Source organism: Pistacia vera, unplaced genomic scaffold, assembly GCF_008641045.1.
Source record: "Pistacia vera cultivar Batoury unplaced genomic scaffold, PisVer_v2 Contig2, whole genome shotgun sequence".
NCBI classification, from domain to species: domain Eukaryota; kingdom Viridiplantae; phylum Streptophyta; class Magnoliopsida; order Sapindales; family Anacardiaceae; genus Pistacia; species Pistacia vera.
Window position 1 is genome coordinate 550,490 of NW_022196001.1, and position 20,085 is coordinate 570,574.

The window sequence follows — 20,085 nt, forward strand, 5'->3', positions numbered from 1 at the left end:
ATTAGGGAGAGAGAGAGAGAACTGGAGGATAAAAAGAGAGGCAGAGAGCTGATTAGGGCAGAGAAGAATATAGGGAAATTTGGGAGGAGCTAACCCTTGAAGTTAGCAATTAGGGAGGAGCTGGCCCTCGAAGTCCAGCATTGTTTTTCCTTTCATATTTTGATTTTGTCATTTTGGGTTGATGTGTTGGGTATATTTTGTTGTTAGCTACCATTGTTATCAATTTGTTGAATATCAATACACATCTATTTTCTTCCTATTTCTTGGCTATTGGTTGTTATTGTTTTTCTGTTTTGTTGAGTTTTGGGAGTGGGTTCTCATCAATTGGTATTAGCACAGTTCGGTTGTGGGATGGTTGGTACAAGAATGAAAGTTAGAATAGCAAATGTTGAGAGGAAAGTGTCAAAACTTGGGAGAGATATTGGTGTTGTTTTGGATGGTATGGAAATACGAGCTTGGATGAGAAGGAAAGATGAAGAAGAAGTAAGGAGAAGTGATCGAGAGAAATCACCGGAAGTTCACAGTCATCGGGAACTATTGACAACCAAAATCTGGGAAATCAAACGGAGGCAGGAGGAACTTATGAATCTATTCAGCATCTAGACGTGTTGGAGGAAGATCAGAGTAAGTTTGAGGTTGTTTCAGCCCTGTTAAGTGAAGAGAAAGAAGAAATTTTAAGGGCTGCTGTTGTAACTGGGCTAAAACCTGAAATTAGGGTTAAAGTAAGACTGGGTCAATCCAACTCAATAGTCCAATTAATTAAGTTGGCCTAAAGAATAAAGGAAAAAAATTGGGCTTGGGAAGATTTAAAATTTGGGTTGAGCAAACATGGGAAAACAAATATAACTGGCTGCAAAGTTATTCTAGTCTCTGCAGGCCTGAAGACCAGCCCAAAACCCAATTCAATTTTGACCCACCCAGATCTAATAGCCAGATTAATACCCATTCCCCAAATCAGACTCATATTCGACGAAGCTTCACCGAAAATCATTCCAGCTCAGGGTCAACGCCCATGATCAACAACGAATCGACCCCTTTCCGGCGAATGATAGAAGATGAGGAAGAGTTGGGTAAAGAAGAAGAGGGTGGTGAAGGAGTGGAGGAGCGGGATGGTTTCGGGTAAACAATCTCCATCTTCCCACCTTGAGGACAAAGTGGTAGTGCTTTGGGAGGGCAATGATGGGACTTGGATAATGAGGGTGTAGGAAAAGTGAAATAAGATGGCAAGTAGTGGATTGAAGGGATGTTGGGTGGAAATTTCCATGGGTTTAGGCTAGGACAGGTGGCGATTGGGGGTTAGGACAGCAAAGGAATTCAGTTAAGGAGAGAGAGAGAGAGTTGGAGGATAAAAAGAGAGGCAGAGAGCTGATTAAGGCAGAGAAGAATATAGGGAAATTTAGGAGGAGCTAACCCTTGAAGTTAGCAATTAGGGAGGAGCTGACCCTCGAAGTCTAGCATTGTTTTTCCTCTCATATTTTGATTTTGTCCTTTTTGGTTGATGTGCTGGGTATATTTTGTTGTTTACTACCATTGTTATCAATTTGTTGAATATCAATACACATATCTATTTTCTTCTTATTTCTTGGTTGTTGGCTGTTATTATTTTGCTGTTTTGTTGAGTTTTGGGAGTGGGTTTTCATCAAATACTATGTTTTATGTTTTAATTTTAATACTCTTAATAAAAATTTTAATTTGATTTTTAAAATTATTAAAGATGTTCATTGATTATTTTAAGTCAATTTTTATTCCTTTTATTTGATTTTTTGTATAATTTGGTCCAACTTAAAAAATTAAATTGTTCTATTTTTATTTTTCACATATTAAATAAAAATAAAAATAATCCTTTTTTATATAACTCATTTTGTATTATAATTAGTGAACGTGTTTTCTCCATTTTAAATTTTCAAATTCTGTTTTTGAAAATGATAATGACCACAAAAGTCCTTTGATTCCAATTTTTTGAAGTAGCGTGCTAGCTGGATTGTTAGTTTTGAATCTTTGAGATGTCAAGCATGATATAAACATGTTTTCGTAAGAGGAAAACATATAAAGCATTGAGAATATTCTAAAAGACATGAGAGACTGATATTGCTTAAAGAATGTGCAGCATAACGCTCAAGTGATTTAAGATATCAATGATATAATTTCTAGCAGTATCCTTTGGCCACACTAGAAGGAAGCGCCCAGGCATAAAACCTTGCATGATTTATCATAATTAAAGTTTTAGTTCAATAATTTTTTGATGAAATTCAATACTAATTTGATTATTACACTAAATGCTTCCAAAAGTAATCGAATTTGTATGTGTTGCTAACAAAAATATAAGTGGTGGACAGGAATACTTCTTGGCCAAATTCAATGAGCATGTGGCCTTGTATCAGCGAACTTCTTATTCAGAGTTGACAGCTAGTTTATGGCTTTCCTTGCGCCTTCAGGTATATTGCAGAACTGAAATATTTGTCTATAATAAGGTGATAAATATCCTAAAAGATACAGTAACTCTTTGTGCTGACATTTGATGTCAATACACTGAAGTTATCATTAGATTTGAAGGATTATTTGCAATTTCACTATGACATTTTGAAGCTTTAACTTCAAATGCATTTGATATTATATGATTATATTTGTAATCTGCTGTGATTTTTTAGTGATTAGTGATCTTCTTTCAGTTATTAGCAGCATTTATCATCTCGTTTGTTGCGACAATGGCTGTTATTGGATCTGGTGGCAATTTGCCCATTAGTTTTGGTACCCCAGGGCTGGTATCTTGTTTATCCCTCATTTCTTAGACTTTTTACATGTTTAGTCCTCATTTTGAGATATGCATACCACTTGAGTTATTGCATCAATAACATAACATGTTGAACTGATCAAATGATTTTATATGTTATTTTACTTTACAGGTAGGATTGGCACTCTCATATGCAGCACCGATTGTTTCTTTGTTGGGGAGTTTTTTGACAAGTTTTACTGAAACAGAGAAGGAAATGGTTTCAATTGAGAGAGTTCTTGAGGTACGGAGAGATCTTATTCTCGTATGTATGCTTCCGATCTGATTACTTACATTTAGTTCTATTGCCAGTATATGGATGTACCACAAGAAGAACTCAGTGGACACCAGCCTCTGAGCACAGATTGGCCATTTCATGGATTGATTGAGTTTCAGAATGTTACCATGAGATATAAGCGTTCGTTACCAGCTGCACTGCATGATGTCACATTCACTATAGTGGGAGGAACACAGGTCAGGACACATAAAACTTGATATGCACAACTGTACAGTTTGCATTCAGTAATATAATTCTGTGTTTGGAAGTAAAGTTCTCAATAGTTGGCTCTTCTCATTGTACATTTATTTTCAATTAGGTTGGAATTATTGGAAGAACGGGTGCTGGAAAATCTAGTGTCCTGAATGCCCTTTTTCGCCTCACCCCTATATGTGGTGGGCGGATTCTGGTGGATGGACTTGACATAAACAGTGCCCCTTTGAGAGATCTTCGTGCACATTTAGCCATTGTTCCTCAGAGTCCCTTCTTATTTCAGGGATCATTAAGGTACAAATTCATTATTTCATTTTCTCCATTTAATGTGGATGTGCTTTCTTTTGGTGTAAGGTAGACATTGATGCTACAGCTTAGAATCATTTGAACAACATATCCCATACATGTGTGTATGCCATGTAATTTTCTAGGGACAACCTAGATCCACTGCGGATGTGCAATGACTTGAAAATTTGGAATATTTTGGAGAAATGCCATGTGAAGGAGGAAGTTGAAGCAGCAGGTGGATTGGATATTCATGTGAAGGAATCTGGGATGTCATTTTCTGTTGGGCAAAGGCAGCTTCTTTGTCTTGCACGTGCTCTTCTGAAATCATCGAAGGTAAAAGAGGGATATTTTTATTGCATCAACTTGAAATGATCCTAGACTCTTTCAAAGATGTAAATAAGTTTTCATTAAATGTAGTTTGGCAAATGTGCAAAAGAAACTTATCATTGCTGACTTTTTACTTAGCAAGCACTTACAACATTTTTGCTGATATGAAAATGATCTTTATGTTTGTTGAAGTAGTATGATTGTTCACCTGAAAGTTACATCATCACTTTTATTCCAACTAAAAGGGTTGCAACCATATCAAGACCTGCATTTTGAGCATGTTTGACATCTCTTTCCCTCTTCTTGGACCTTCTACTTGCACCAAGCTATCTATTTTCAAGTGGTGTTGTTGGTTTTCTTGAATTCACCTGAACCATTTTAATGGTGCTTACTGCTCAGTCATCCATTTCACCATTTGGATAGTATTTCATCTCCTTGATTAAGCTTAATCTTGTTTTATATTCCTCTAGTCCCTTCTGTTTTCGTTATACTATAAATTAGCTTATGGTTTTCGCAAAAAAAATACCAAAACAAGGAATTGATAATAGATAAAAACAAGAAAGGAACAGAAAAAGGGAGATTTTGTTGTATATGTGATTTTTTGAAAGTTTAGTTTTGGGTATCATGATTCATCACGAGTTTCAAAGACATTCTACAAATATGTTGGTTTAGTTGGCTTTGTAAACCAGTTTCTGAGGGGAAAATGCTTATTCGTTTGTGTGTCCATGAAAAAGAGTGAAAATAGTACTCACAATATTGAAAATTTCAGGTACTCTGTTTGGATGAATGCACAGCTAATGTTGATACTCAAACAGCTTCAATCCTACAAAATACAATATCTAGTGAATGTAGAGGCATGACAGTTATCACAATTGCTCATCGAATTTCGACAATTTTGAATATGGACAAGATCCTAATTCTTGATCATGGAAACCTGGTATGCTTCTTCATTGCCATTGTTTTTTTCCGCCTTTAGGGAGGAGAAAATATTTAAAGGTTTTGGACATGTTGATGACTGTAATATACTCTAGGTGAAAAGTAATTTTTTTAAAACAAATTTGCTCAAAGCATAGTATCTTTCTGTTGATCATTGTTCAATAGAGCAAATTAGGTTATTGTGAGGTTGTGAATAGGAGAATCATGGATTGTGAGTTCCTTTACCATAGAGAAGATTGGTAGGATAATACCAATTACGTTGCTGAGTATGGCATGATAGGCCAATAGCAGACCTCTTTTGAAATCTGCTGTGAAGGATGAAAATAGTCTTTAATCCTCAAAAGTAAATAGTTTGTATCTCTGCTTTCAGTAATTGACATGGAAATGGGAAAGTTTTTTATGGTAAATTGGTGGGAACACTATATTTTTGGTGGTTGCATAATTTGAAACAAGCATTAAGCATCCAAGCAATTTTCAGTTTTGTGATCTAAAATAATTAGGTCCAAGTGCTAAATTGCCCCTTGAAATTGCCTAAGAGTTGAATGAATATTCTTTCTGCTGTGTAGGTTGAAGAAGGAAACCCTCAAACTCTTATGCAAGATGAATCCTCCATATTTTCAAAATTTGCTAGGGCTTCAACGATGTAATGCTGATATCTTATTATTCATCTCAAGTAGGTTTGTGCCGTAACTGACCTTTTGTTGTAACTTTATAGATCATTAATAACTTAAGTATGCCCTTTTAGCAATTGAATCTGATCTTGAATCTGCTCACTGTAAAATGCTAATTCTACTAGTGATAGATATAATCTGTATTCAGTATAACTAGTTCAAACTTTTGTTTTTTATTTTTAACTTCGGCTGTTGAAATGTTATTTCACTAGTGATGATAAAGTATATGATTGTTTCCACAAAATTTTATTCAAATGAAATGAAACCTATTACTTGAGGAAACTTAAGATGATGGAGATAAATAAATATTCATCATGATTGTTATCCAAGTTATGGAAGAAGTGAAAGTGAACTAACCTTGCCGATATATTGAATCATGTTTTTCTTCCTTTTTTTTATTTTATTTTATTTTTTGTTGATAAAAAAGAACCGTGTTTGTATTATTTGAGAGTAAAATAAATTATAGTGGCTTCACTCACTTCCAAAAATTACATTTTGAATTATTTTTTTATCTTCTAGCAGGGGTTTGGCTACAATACAAATGAGTAACACTACGCTGACAAACGTCTCTCACTATTTTCTCTCACAAACACCCGACGTGGCATTGAGTTGGTTTTACACGTCAAATCACGAACTTTGACTAAACATGAACGACTATTACTTAAGGAGGAATGCCCGTTCATTCACAAGAAACAATTGTTCATTCATAAGGAACAACCATTTTATTTATAAAGAATGGTCGTTCCCGTAAGGAATGGATGTTTCATGAGATAGAACGGGTGTTCCATCTTATGGAACAAGTGTTTCATGTGGAACCCCCATTCCATAAAAAGGAATGGGGGTTCCATAAGCCCATTTGGAATGGCCGTTCCTCAACCAAGAACGACCATTCCTCCCTTAAGGAACAGTCGTTCCATCCAAAGAACGGTCATTCCTTATCCAAGGAACGATCGTTCCTCATCTAAGGAATGATCGTTCTTATTTCATAACAATCGTTCCTTATGGAGGAACGACAGGTTTTTAGGTGTAGCCGAAATCATTTTGCAACAGTTCTAGTGGGAGCTGCCAACTCAGTGCCAAGTGTGCGGTTTGTGAGAGAAATCAGTGAGAGATGTTTGTCAGGCTAGTATTATTGCAATACAAATATATATGCAACCTTGCTTAGCACTTTACATATAATGCACCTTTACTTATTGGTTATGAAGCAAGTTTCACAGCATAGTAGGAAATCCCTTTCAGTAGTTAGTAGATTGGTTGGCTGTCTGACAAACTTTTGTGTGTTACTAACCAATTAAGCAATAAAAATACGAGTTGTTAAGCTTGATTGAATGTTGTAGTAAAATTTCAAATTTAATTTTGATGATGATAATTGTCGTTGCCTAATACTTCAAAATTTTGAATTCACGGTAGAACACCTTTCTTATTATTTGGTCTCAAGAATCAAGATAGCAACTTAGGAGACAGCTTATTGCCTTGGACAATGGTACTAGGTAGTCTTTGTCAATGTTTTAATAACTTGAGGCTAAACCCGACAAAGTGGTTGAGTCTTAGGTTGATCGGTCTAATCGGTCAAACTGGTGGGTCAAACCTGTGACATGTCACATAAAACAATTTCAAAATTTTTGTATCAGTGCACGTTAGCATGGTGGCTGTTTCTGGCACACGTTGACGTTGGCCTTTTTTCCCTTTTTATTGGGTTGTTTTCTCACCCAAAATCACCCCTGTCACCACCATTGGAACCTCTACCCTCTCCTCTTCAAAACCATACCCTTTATCCCTTCTCATCACTCATCGATCGCAGGCCACGACAATAACATTAATCGACTTTCATTTATCGATNACCGTGTTTGTATTATTTGTGAGTAAAATAAATTATAGTGGCTTCACTCACTTCCAAAAATTACATTTTGAATTATTTTTTTATCTTTAGCAGGGGTTTGGCTACAATAAAAATGAGTAACACTGCGCTGACAAACGTCTCTTACAAACACCCGACGTGGCACTGAGTTGGCTTTACACGTCAAATCACGAACTTTGACTAAACATGAACGATTGTTCATTCATAAGGAACGATCGTTCCATTTATAAAGAACAGTTGTTCTCGTAAGGAATGGATGTTCCATGAGATGGAACGGGTGTTCCATCTTATAGAACAGGTGTTCCATGTGGAACCCTCATTCCATAAGAATGAATGGGGGTTCCATAAGCCCATTTGGAATGGTCGTTCCTCAACCAAGAACGACCATTCCTCATCCAAGGAACAGTCGTTCCATCCAAAGAACGGTTGTTTCTCATCTAAGGAATGGTCGTTCCTATTTCATAACAATCGTTCCCTATGGAAGAACGACCATTTTTTAGGCGTAGTCGAAATCATTTTGCGACCGTTCTAGTGGGAGCTGTCAACTCAGTGTCAGGTGTGTAGTTTGTGAGAGAAATTAGTGAGAGACGTTTGTCACGCTAGTATTATTGCAATACAAATATATATGCAACCTTGCTTAGCACTTTACATATAATGCACCTTTACTTATTGGTTATGAAGCAAGTTTCACAGCATAGTAGGAAATCCCTTTCAGTAGTTAGTAGATTGGTTGGCTGTCTGACAAACTTTTGTGTGTTACTAACCAATTAAGCAATAAAAATACGAGTTGTTAAGCTTGATTGAATGTTGTAGTAAAATTTCAAATTTAATTTTGATGATGATAATTGTCGTTGCCTAATACTTCAAAATTTTGAATTCACGGTAGAACACCTTTCTTATTATTTGGTCTCAAGAATCAAGATAGCAACTTAGGAGACAGCTTATTGCCTTGGACAATGGTACTAGGTAGTCTTTGTCAATGTTTTAATAACTTGAGGCTAAACCCGGCAAAGTGGTTGGGTCCTAGGTTGACCGGTTTAACCGGTCAAACCAGTTACATGTCACATAAAAAAATTTCAAAATATTTGTATCGGTGCATGTTAGCATGGTAGCTGTTTTTGGCACACGTTGACATCGGCTTTTCTTCCCCTTTTTTGGGGTTGTTTTCTCACCCAAAATCACTTATGTCACCACCATTGGAAGCCCCACCCTCTCCTCTTCAAAACCATACCCTTTATCCCCTCTTATCACTCGTTGATCGATGGCCACAACAATAGCATTAATCAATTTTCATTTATCAGTTTTTGATCATTTCGAGAGACGACAACTCGAACCAGCACCACTCTTAGACTCATCGACTACTCCCCCACAAAACCCACAAAATTCCCAAGCCATTCCACCTAGCAATCGTCGACAATCAGAAGCTAGGGTTTCACCGTTTCTTGGCCAAATTTCAGCGATTTCGGCTACTAAAACTTAATCGGACACCACCTTGCGACTCACCATGATCCACCCTCCAAAACCCCTTAACCCCGATTCATGTTTGCCCGTTGAACGCCAGTTGAAATTCGTAGTGATTTGAATTTTGATTCACTTGATTTGCCCCCAAAATCGGTTGGACTGGCGATTTGCTACAGTGAACCCGGCCCAACCGCAGGTCATACCTAGTGAACTCACACCCCTGGTTTTTCCAATCGAACCAGTTGAACCAGTCGGGTTTCAAAACATTGGTCTTTGTTGTAGTTAAGAACCTAGGACTAACACACACTCAACACAGATAAACAAATCAATGAACAACTGTTACTGAATAATTAAGATATATTTTATATTGATCTGATAGTGAAAAAGGAAAAGCAAGCTAATCATGAACAAGTATAAAAGATGACGAAAAGAAAATTAAGGATAGCCTAGCAATTTGAGAAGCTAGAGACCTCCAAACCAAAATTCCTACTAAAAGCATTTCCTACCCTTCATAGGTCACATGCCTAGATTTATACCCAAGCAATAACACTATTTTCATTGTTATTTTTAGGTGGCTAACTAACTTCCTAAAGGTCTAATGACTACTTAACCCCTTCTTCTTCATCTTATAAATGTTTGAGTAATAGATCTTGCTATTCTATCAATACCCGCCCCCAACCCAACCCAAGGAGAACCACTAAAACACTCATGAGTGCATCTACCACCTTTTTTTAGCTTTCAGGGGTAATATTGTATCTCTAACTTGTATCCCAATAGTTTAGAAATTCATTTTGTTGCTCCAATGTAATTGGCTTTTGCTCCATCAAGAACTTTAGGCTCATTTGATAAGCTTTTATGATGAATTTTTTGCCTATCAAGTACTGAGTCCATTTATGCACAGCAAAGACTAATGCCATCAGCTCGCTCTCATATATTGATTTCTATTTAGGGGAAGAAGAAAATGCCTTATTGAGGAAGGCAATTGGGCGCCCATTATGCACTAAAACAACTCCCATACCTTGCTCCGAAGCATCAGTTTGGATTTCAAAAGGCTTAGAAAAATTTGGAATTGTGAGCACTGGAGCTGAAACCATGGCACACTGTAAACACTCAAAAGCTTGATGTGTTTCTTCAGACCATTTGAAGGCATCCTTCTTGAGTAATTAGGTCAAGGGTCGAGCAATTTGACCATAATTTTTAAAAAACTTATGATAATAACCTGTGAGGCCTAGAATCCCTCTTAAACTCTTCAAAGTAGTGGGAACAGGCCAGGACAACATGCACTCAATCTTTGAAGGATCAACTTCCACCCTTTTGGTTGATATGATGTGGCCTAAATACTCAAGTCTCTCTTGAGCAAATAAACATTTTTTTCTAGTTAACCACCAAGTTATGCTCCTAGAGGGTCTGAAAAACATGCCTTAGATTCACCAAATGAGACAAAAAATCAAGACTATATATCAAAATGTCATTATTTAAAAAAAAAAAAAAAAAAAAACTAATGGAAACTTGCAAAGAATAGGCCTAAAAATGTCATTCATGAGTGTTTGGAACGTCGAGGGAGCATTCGTCAACCCAAACAGCATAACTAAGAATTCATAGTGCCCTTCATAAGTTCAAAAAGTCGTATTCAGAACATCTTCTTCACGAATTCTAATTTGGTGATAACTAGATTTTAGGTCCAGTTTAGAAAAAAATTTGGCTTCACCCAATTCATCTACAATTCATCGATGACCGGGATGGGAACTTGTTTGGAATGGTTATATCATTTAGTGCTCTGTAGTCCACACAAAACCACCAATTGTGGTCTTTCTTTCTAACTAACAACACTGGGTTGGAAAAGAGGCTTATACTAGGTTGTATTATCCCGACTGTTATCATCTCACCAACCAGCCTTTCAATTTCATTCTTTTGAGAATACAAATATTTGTAGGGCTTGATATTTGGGGGTTGGGCACCATCTTTTAAGGCAATGGAATGTTCTTGTCTACGAGAGAGGGGGAAGCCCTATGGGTCAATCGAAGAGCAGTGCAAACTTAGCTAGCAAGGAATCTTCTCTCGAATTAAGAAACTAGTTTAGCATCTTTGGGATGAACAATGAAACAAAACTCAACCATATAGCCAAGGCCTTGCTGGGACATTGATTTTAGCGTTACCTTTAAGGAGACCACAATTTTAACTAAAGATGGGTCTCCCTGTAACTGTACTTGTTGTTCATTTACCTCAAACTTCATTGTGAGACAACGCTAATTAGCACAAACATCACCTAAAGAGCTTAGCCACGCCTCTCCTAGAACTACATCGATCCCTCCCAATTCAAATGGAAAGAAATCCTGTAACATATTAAGCCCTTGTATCTCTAGTTTCATACTTCGACAGACTCTTGTACTTCTTATTGTGAAACCATTGCCCACCATAACCCCAAATGATTTGGTTGCATCCATCGGTGGTCTTAATTTGCTAACAAGACTATGAGAAATAAAATTGTGGGAAACCTCTCTATCGACCAGTACTATCACCTCTTCTCCATCATTCCAGCCTCGAAGTTTTAAAGTGTTACCCAAGGTTAATCCAACAATGGAATTTATAGAAAGAGCGATAGGGTTACCTTCGATGTTGGCTTCTTCCTCTGTTCCTGTATTGGTTTCCTCTGCTATTGCTTCTTTATCGCCAGTAACTAGGAGGACCTATAATGCTCTGTTTTTACATCTATGAGCAAGCCCAAATTTTTCATTGCACTTGAACCACAATCCTTTCTCCTATTTGTATTGAATTTCAGTCTCGAAAAGTCATCAGAAGTTGTTTTCACGGCCAATTGAGAGTGTTGACATGATCGATCTCTCACCTTTATTGATCTCATGACCACTAGCATCAACAACCCTCCTCATCATCATGAAAATACTCCTCTCAGCCTCCTAACCAAACCCATCTCACCTCACCCTCGTTTGCCTCACCAATCGTCGGCAAAAACTGGCTGTTGTCGTTGTCAGTGGTTTTCGATTTTCATTCGATTCACTCACCATAAATCAACTCTATCGCCACCATTGGCACTCACTTGACACTTTCTCTTCTAAAGCCCTAACATCCAGACCTTTAATTGTTTGCCAATCATCATTCCTATTTTTAGGGTTTTTAGTGAATAGTAAAATAGGTAATCTGGTTCAGTGAAAGCCTTGAGTCCTGGTCCAACCGGTCGGGTCGGGTCGGGTTTCAAAACACTATATTTAGAGCATCTCTAATAGTGCTCTTTATTTTAAAGAGCATATTTCATATAAATAAAGAGCATCTTCATTGGTTTTTAAATATAAAGAACAAAATTTTTATTCAAATCCAATAGACTCTTTAAATTTTAAGAGAGAGAATATGTTTTTTCAAAAAAAAAACTTAATAGCAGAGATAAATCATAAATAAAATATATAGAAACTTGTAATTTATTATTTAAAATTAGGATAGAGAGTGAAATTTGACTCTCTAAATATGGAAAGTCAAACTCACTATTTAATTTATATTTAAAGAATAAAGAGTCTGTTAGACTCTTGTTTCTATGAATAAACTCTTTATAATAAAGAGTTTAGGTCATATAAAGAGTTATTTAGAAATGGTCTTAAGCATCATATACATGCCTTTATAATATGACTTGAGTATTAAAGGGTTAACGTTTGTGGCACCCCGCTAGCCTCTAATGCATGGCTCATTTTGTAGAATCTGACAAGTCCTAAGCCATCCAAGGAGTCATTGGCCGAGGTCATGAGTCTAAGGTACTAAGACGTTTCTTAAGTTGTTGTTTGACTCTTGAAACTAAACAATAAGAAACGAGCTCTATAGTTTTTGATCATTTCGAGAGACGACAACTCGAAAAGCACCACTCTTAGACTCATCGACTACTCCCCCACAAAACCCAAAATTCCCAAGCCATTCCACCTAGAATCGTCGACAATCAGAAGCTAGGGTTTCAACGTTTCTTGGCCAAATTTCAGCGATTTCGGCTACTAAAACTTAATCGGACACCACCTTGCGACTCACATGATCCACCCTCCAAACCCCTAACCCCGATTCATGTTTGCGTTGAACGCCAGTTGAAATTCGTAGTGATTTGAATTTTGATTCACTTGATTTGCCCCCAAAATCGGTTGGACTGGCGATTGCTACAGTGAACCGGCCCAACCGCAGGTCATACTAGTGAACTCACACCCCTGGTTTTTTCCAATCGAACCAGTTGAACCAGTCGGGTTTCAAAACATTGGTCTTTGTTGTAGTTAGAACCTAGGACTAACACACAATCAACAGATAAACAAATCAATGAACAAACTGTTACTGAATAATTAAGATATATTTTATATGATCTGATATGATGAAAAAGGAAAAGCAAGCTAATCATGAACAAGTATAAAAGATGACGAAAAGAAAATTAAGGATAGCCTAGCAATTTGAGAAGCTAGAGACCTCCAAACCAAATTCCACTAAAAGCATTTCCTACCCTTCATAGGTCACATGCCTAGATTTATACCCAAGCAATAACACTATTTCATTGTTATTAAGAGGTGGCTAACGAACTTCCAAAGGTCTAATGACTACTTAACCCCTTCTTCTTCATCATAAATGTTTGAGTAATAGATCTTGCTATTCTATCAAACCCCCCCAACCCAACCCAAGGAGAACACTAAAACACTCATGAGTGCATCTACCACTTTGTTGAGCTTTCAAGGGTATATTGTATCTCTAACTTGTATCCCAATAGTTTAGAAATTCATTTTGTTGCTCCATGTAATTGGCTTTTGCTCCATCAAGACTTTAGCGCATTTGATAAGCTTTTATGATGAATTTTTTGCCTATCAAGTACTGAGTCCATTTATGCACAGGAAGACTAATGCCGTCAGCTTACTCTCATATACTGATTTCTATTTAGAGGAAGAAGAAATTCTCACTGAGGAAGCAATTGGTGCCCATTCTGCACTAAAAGCTCACTACCTTGCTCCGAAGTATCAGTTGGATTTCAACGGTTGAGAAAAATTTGGAATTGTTAGCACGGGAACTGAAGCCATGGCGACTGTTAACACTCAAAAGCTTGATGTGCTCTTCAGACCATTTGAAGGCATCCTTCTTGATTAATGGTTAAGGTCGAGCAATTTGACCATAATTTTTAACAAACTTATGATAACAAACTGTGAGGCCTAGAATCCCTCTTAAACTCTTCAATAGTGGGAACAGGCCAGGACAACATGCAATCGATCTTCGAGGATCAACTTCCACCCTTTTGGCTGTATGATATGGCCTAGCCATTGTTTTTTTCCGCCTTTAGGGAGGAGAAAATATTTAAAGGTTTTGGACATGTTGATGACTGTAATATACTCTAGGTGAAAAGTAATTTTTTTAAAACAAATTTGCTCAAAGCATAGTATCTTTCTGTTGATCATTGTTCAATAGAGCAAATTAGGTTATTGTGAGGTTGTGAATAGGAGAATCATGGATTGTGAGTTCCTTTACCATAGAGAAGATTGGTAGGATAATACCAATTACGTTGCTGAGTATGGCATGATAGGCCAATAGCAGACCTCTTTTGAAATCTGCTGTGAAGGATGAAAATAGTCTTTAATCCTCAAAAGTAAATAGTTTGTATCTCTGCTTTCAGTAATTGACATGGAAATGGGAAAGTTTTTTATGGTAAATTGGTGGGAACACTATATTTTTGGTGGTTGCATAATTTGAAACAAGCATTAAGCATCCAAGCAATTTTCAGTTTTATGATCTGAAATAATTAGGTCCAAGTGCTATATTGCCCCTTGAAATTGCCTAAGAGTTGAATGAATATTCTTTCTGCTGTGTAGGTTGAAGAAGGAAACCCTCAAACTCTTATGCAAGATGAATCCTCCATATTTTCAAAATTTGCTAGGGCTTCAACGATGTAATGCTGATATCTTATTATTCATCTCAAGTAGGTTTGCGCCGTAACTGACCTTTTGTTGTAACTTTATAGATCATTAATAACTTAAGTATGCCCTTTTAGCAATTGAATCTGATCTTGAATCTGCTCACTGTAAAATGCTAATTCTACTAGTGATAGATATAATCTGTATTCAGTATAACTAGTTCAAACTTTTGTTTTTTATTTTTAACTTCGGCTGTTGAAATATTATTTCACTAGTGATGATAAAGTATATGATTGTTTCCACAAAATTTTATTCAAATGAAATGAAACCTATTACTTGAGGAAACTTAAGATGATGGAGATAAATAAATATTCATCATGATTGTTATCCAAGTTATGGAAGAAGTGAAAGTGAACTAACCTTGCCGATACATTGAATCATGTTTTTCTTCCATTCTTTTATTTTATTTTATTTTTTGTTGATAAAAAAGAACCGTGTTTGTATTATTTGTGAGTAAAATAAATTATAGTGGCTTCACTCACTTCCAAAAATTACATTTTGAATTATTTTTTTATCTTTAGCAGGGGTTTGGCTACAATACAAATGAGTAACACTACGCTGACAAACGTCTCTCACTATTTTCTCTCACAAACACCCGACGTGGCATTGAGTTGGTTTTACACGTCAAATCACGAACTTTGACTAAACATGAACGACTATTACTTAAGGAGGAATGCCCGTTCATTCACAAGAAACAATTGTTCATTCATAAGGAACAACCATTTTATTTATAAAGAATGGTCGTTCCCGTAAGGAATGGATGTTTCATGAGATAGAACGGGTGTTCCATCTTATGGAACAAGTGTTTCATGTGGAACCCCCATTCCATAAAAAGGAATGGGGGTTCCATAAGCCCATTTGGAATGGCCGTTCCTCAACCAAGAACGACCATTCCTCCCTTAAGGAACAGTCGTTCCATCCAAAGAACGGTCATTCCTTATCCAAGGAACGATCGTTCCTCATCTAAGGAATGATCGTTCTTATTTCATAACAATCGTTCCTTATGGAGGAACGACAGGTTTTTAGGTGTAGCCGAAATCATTTTGCAACAGTTCTAGTGGGAGCTGCCAACTCAGTGCCAAGTGTGCGGTTTGTGAGAGAAATCAGTGAGAGATGTTTGTCAGGCTAGTATTATTGCAATACAAATATATATGCAACCTTGCTTAGCACTTTACATATAATGCACCTTTACTTATTGGTTATGAAGCAAGTTTCACAGCATAGTAGGAAATCCCTTTCAGTAGTTAGTAGATTGGTTGGCTGTCTGACAAACTTTTGTGTGTTACTAACCAATTAAGCAATAAAAATACGAGTTGTTAAGCTTGATTGAATGTTGTAGTAAAATTTCAAATTTAATTTTGATGATGATAATTGTCGTTGCCTAATACTTCAAAATTTTGAATTCACGGTAGAACACCTTTCTTATTATTTGGTCTCAAGAATCAAGATAGCAACTTAGGAGACAGCTTATTGCCTTGGACAATGGTACTAGGTAGTCTTTGTCAATGTTTTAATAACTTGAGGCTAAACCCGACAAAGTGGTTGAGTCTTAGGTTGATCGGTCTAATCGGTCAAACTGGTGGGTCAAACCTGTGACATGTCACATAAAACAATTTCAAAATTTTTGTATCAGTGCACGTTAGCATGGTGGCTGTTTCTGGCACACGTTGACGTTGGCCTTTTTTCCCTTTTTATTGGGTTGTTTTCTCACCCAAAATCACCCCTGTCACCACCATTGGAACCTCTACCCTCTCCTCTTCAAAACCATACCCTTTATCCCTTCTCATCACTCATCGATCGCAGGCCACGACAATAACATTAATCGACTTTCATTTATCGATTTTTGATCGTTTCGAGCGATGACAACTCCAACCACCACCACTCTTAGACTCACCGACTACTCCTCTACAAAACCCACAAAATTCCCAAGCCATTCCACCCACCAATTGTCGACAATCAAAAGCTAGGGTTTCACCGTTTCTTGGCCAAATTTCAACGTTTCGGCTACTAAAACTTAATCGGACACCACCTCCTGACTCATCGTGATCCACCCTTCAAAACCCCTTAACCCCGATTCATGTTTGCTCATTGAACGTCGGTCGAAATTCGCAGTGATTTGAATTTTGATTCACCTGGTTTGCCCCCAAAATTGGTTGGACTGGCGGTTTGCTAGTGAACCTGGTCCAACAGCGAGTCATACCTGGTGAACTCACACCACTGGTTTTTTCATTCGAACTGGTTGAACCAACCGGGTTTTAAAACATTGGTCTTTGTTGCAGTTAGGAACCTAGGACTGATACACTTAACACAGATAAACAAATCAATGAACAAGTGTTACTGAATAATTCAGCTATATTTTATATTGATGTAATATTGAAAAAGGAAACGCAAGCTAATCATGAACAAGTATAAAAGATGACGAAAAGAAAACTACGGATAGCCTAGCAATTCGAGGAGCTAGAGACCTCCAAACCAAAATTCCTACTAAAGGTATTTCCTACCCTTTGTAGATCATGCGCCTAGATTTATACCCAAGCAATAACACTATTTTCATTGTTATTTTTAGGTGGCTAACTAACTTCCTAAAGGTCTAATGACTACTTAACCCATTCTTCCTCATCTTATAAATGTTTGAGTAATGGATCTTGCTATTCTATCAATACCCTCCCCCAACCCAACCCAAGGAGAACCACTAAAACACTCATGAGTGCATCTACCACCTTTTTTTAGCTTTCAGGGGTAATATTGTATCTCTAACTTGTATCCCAATAGTTTAGAAATTCATTTTGTTGCTCCAATGTAATTGGCTTTTGCTCCATCAAGAACTTTAGGCTCATTTGATAAGCTTTTATGATGAATTTTCTGCCTATCAAGTACTGAGTCCATTTATGCACAGCAAAGACTAATGCCATCAGCTCGCTCTCATATATTGATTTCTATTTAGGGGAAGAAGAAAATGCCTTATTGAGGAAGGCAATTGGGCGCCCATTATGCACTAAAACAACTCCCATACCTTGCTCCGAAGCATCAGTTTGGATTTCAAAAGGCTTAGAAAAATTTGGAATTGTGAGCACTGGAGCTGAAACCATGGCACACTGTAAACACTCAAAAGCTTGATGTGTTTCTTCAGACCATTTGAAGGCATCCTTCTTGAGTAATTAGGTCAAGGGTCGAGCAATTTGACCATAATTTTTAAAAAACTTATGATAATAACCTGTGAGGCCTAGAATCCCTCTTAAACTCTTCAAAGTAGTGGGAACAGGCCAGGACAACATGCACTCAATCTTTGAAGGATCAACTTCCACCCTTTTGGTTGATATGATGTGGCCTAAATACTCAAGTCTCTCTTGAGCAAATAAACATTTTTTTCTAGTTAACCACCAAGTTATGCTCCTAGAGGGTCTGAAAAACATGCCTTAGATTCACCAAATGAGACAAAAAATCAAGACTATATATCAAAATGTCATTATTTAAAAAAAAAAAAAAAAAAAAACTAATGGAAACTTGCAAAGAATAGGCCTAAAAATGTCATTCATGAGTGTTTGGAACGTCGAGGGAGCATTCGTCAACCCAAACAGCATAACTAAGAATTCATAGTGCCCTTCATGAGTTCAAAAAGTCGTCTTCAGAACATCTTCTTCATGAATTCTAATTTGGTGATAACCAGATTTTTGGTCCAGTTTAGAAAAAAAATTGGCTTCACCCAATTCATCTAGCAATTCATTGATGACTAGGATGGGGAACTTGTTTGGAATGGTTATATCATTTAGTGCTTTGTGGTCCACGCAAAATCGCCAATTGTGGTTTTTCTTTCTAACTAACAACACTGGGTTGGAAAATGGGCTGATACTAGGTTGTATTATCCCGGCTGTCATCATCTCACTAACCAACCTTTCAATTTCATTCTTTTGAGAATACAAATATTTGTAGGGCCTGATATTTAGGGGTTGGGTGCCATCTTTTAAGGTAATGGAATCGTCTTGTCTATAAGGAGGGGGAAGCCCTATGGGTTGACCGAAGAGCGGTGCAAACTCAGCTAGCAAGGAATCTACTCTCGGATTAAGAAACTAGTTTAGCATCTTCCGGATGAACAATGAAACAAAACTCGACCATATAGCCAAGGTCTTGCTGGTACACTGATTTTAGCGTTACCTTTAAGGGTGTGTTTGGTTCAGAGAATGTTGGATTACTGGAAAGTTAGATTACCTTGAAGATTACTGGGAATCTTTAAGAAAATGTGTTTGGTTAGTTGGTGGGTATGTTGTATTAATATGTTTGGTTTGGAGGAATAAATTAGTGGATATGTTATTTAAATTAATGAATTGTCCTCTAATCAATTATTATTATTATATTATTTTTTAATATTGATTATTATTTGGATTATTATAACCCCTTGCATTTAAAAACTTAGCAAAAACAACCCTATAATAAAAGTTTGGAAAATCAACAAAGCACCCCCACCAACCCAACCACTGCTGGCCGCCAGCAACCACTGCAAGTTGTTGGCAGTCGGCAACCTAGCAGCACACAGAAGGTAAGAAATGGCCTCCGTGTGCCGTATGACCATTTCCGGCCAGAGATCTGGCTGAAAATGGCTAGATCATGACAGATCCGGCTATCAACGACCAGATCTAATTTGGCAATCAATGGCCAGATATTTGGTCGAAAATGGCCATATTGGCGCACAGCAGCCATTTTCGGCCTTCCGTGTGCTGCTCCTATGGCAACTGCGGCAGTGGTTGTCGACGGCAAGTGGGTGAGGGTGGTGGCTTGGGTGGGCTGCAATTTGTTTTGAATTCAAGGGTAATTTTGTTCAAAAAGTTAATTAATTGGGGTGAAATAGTAAAAGCCATATTCATGTAAATAAATTTTAAAATAAGGGCATTATTGTCCTAAAATTTTATTAATAAGGGATAGAATTGTAACAAAAAAAAAAAAAGATTACCCTGATAATCTTAGAATACCTAAAAAAATGGAGGTAATCAGATTACCTCCAATATTACCAACAGTTATTACTATTGGTATTTAAAGATTACTAGAATCTTATATTACTTGACAATCAAACGTGGTAATCAAGTAATATAAAATGACATAACTCCAGTAATCCCACATTACCACCAACCAAACACCCCCAAAAGAGACCACAATCTTAACAAAAGATGGGTCTCCTTATAACTGCACTTGCTATTCATTTACCTCAAACTTCATTGTGAGACAGCGCCAATTAGCACAAACATCACCTAAAGAGCTTAGCCACGCCTCTCCTAGAACTACATCGATCCCTTCCAATTCAAATGGAAAGAAATCCTGTAACACATTAAGCCCTTGTATCTCTAGTTTCATAATTCGATAGACTC

The 20,085-nt window shown here is 37.0% G+C and overlaps 1 protein-coding gene across 2 annotated transcripts; it reads left to right on the forward strand.

Annotated features, from left to right (window-relative positions):
* Positions 1–1,940: 1,940 nt before the first annotated feature.
* LOC116128399 (ABC transporter C family member 13-like) lies at positions 1,941–5,660 on the forward strand. 2 transcript variants are annotated; one of them, XM_031414108.1, is made up of 8 exons: positions 1,943–2,435; positions 2,670–2,762; positions 2,904–3,014; positions 3,083–3,244; positions 3,367–3,554; positions 3,692–3,881; positions 4,645–4,812; positions 5,378–5,660. In XM_031414108.1, the coding sequence occupies exons 1-8, from the start codon at positions 2,277–2,279 to the stop codon at positions 5,456–5,458; spliced, it is 1,152 nt and encodes a 383-aa protein (XP_031269968.1). In that variant the 5' UTR covers positions 1,943–2,276; the 3' UTR covers positions 5,459–5,660. The 2 variants fall into 2 exon arrangements, with proteins under 2 accessions (XP_031269969.1, XP_031269968.1); XM_031414109.1 differs by lacking the exon at positions 2,670–2,762 and having other exon boundaries at positions 1,941–2,435.
* The last annotated feature ends 14,425 nt before the right edge of the window (positions 5,661–20,085 follow it).

What these genes read in the sequence shown, in the direction of transcription:
- LOC116128399 (XM_031414108.1), top strand. Translation starts at nt 2,277, where the DNA reads ATGCTTCCAAAAGTAATCGAATTTGTATGTGTTGCTAACAAAAATATA. An exon ending in GTTTTGGTACCCCAGGGCTG is followed by an intron (nt 2,763 to 2,903) that starts GTATCTTGTTTA and finishes TTTACTTTACAG; the next exon opens with GTAGGATTGGCACTCTCATA. An exon ending in CAATTGAGAGAGTTCTTGAG is followed by an intron (nt 3,015 to 3,082) that starts GTACGGAGAGAT and finishes TTCTATTGCCAG; the next exon opens with TATATGGATGTACCACAAGA.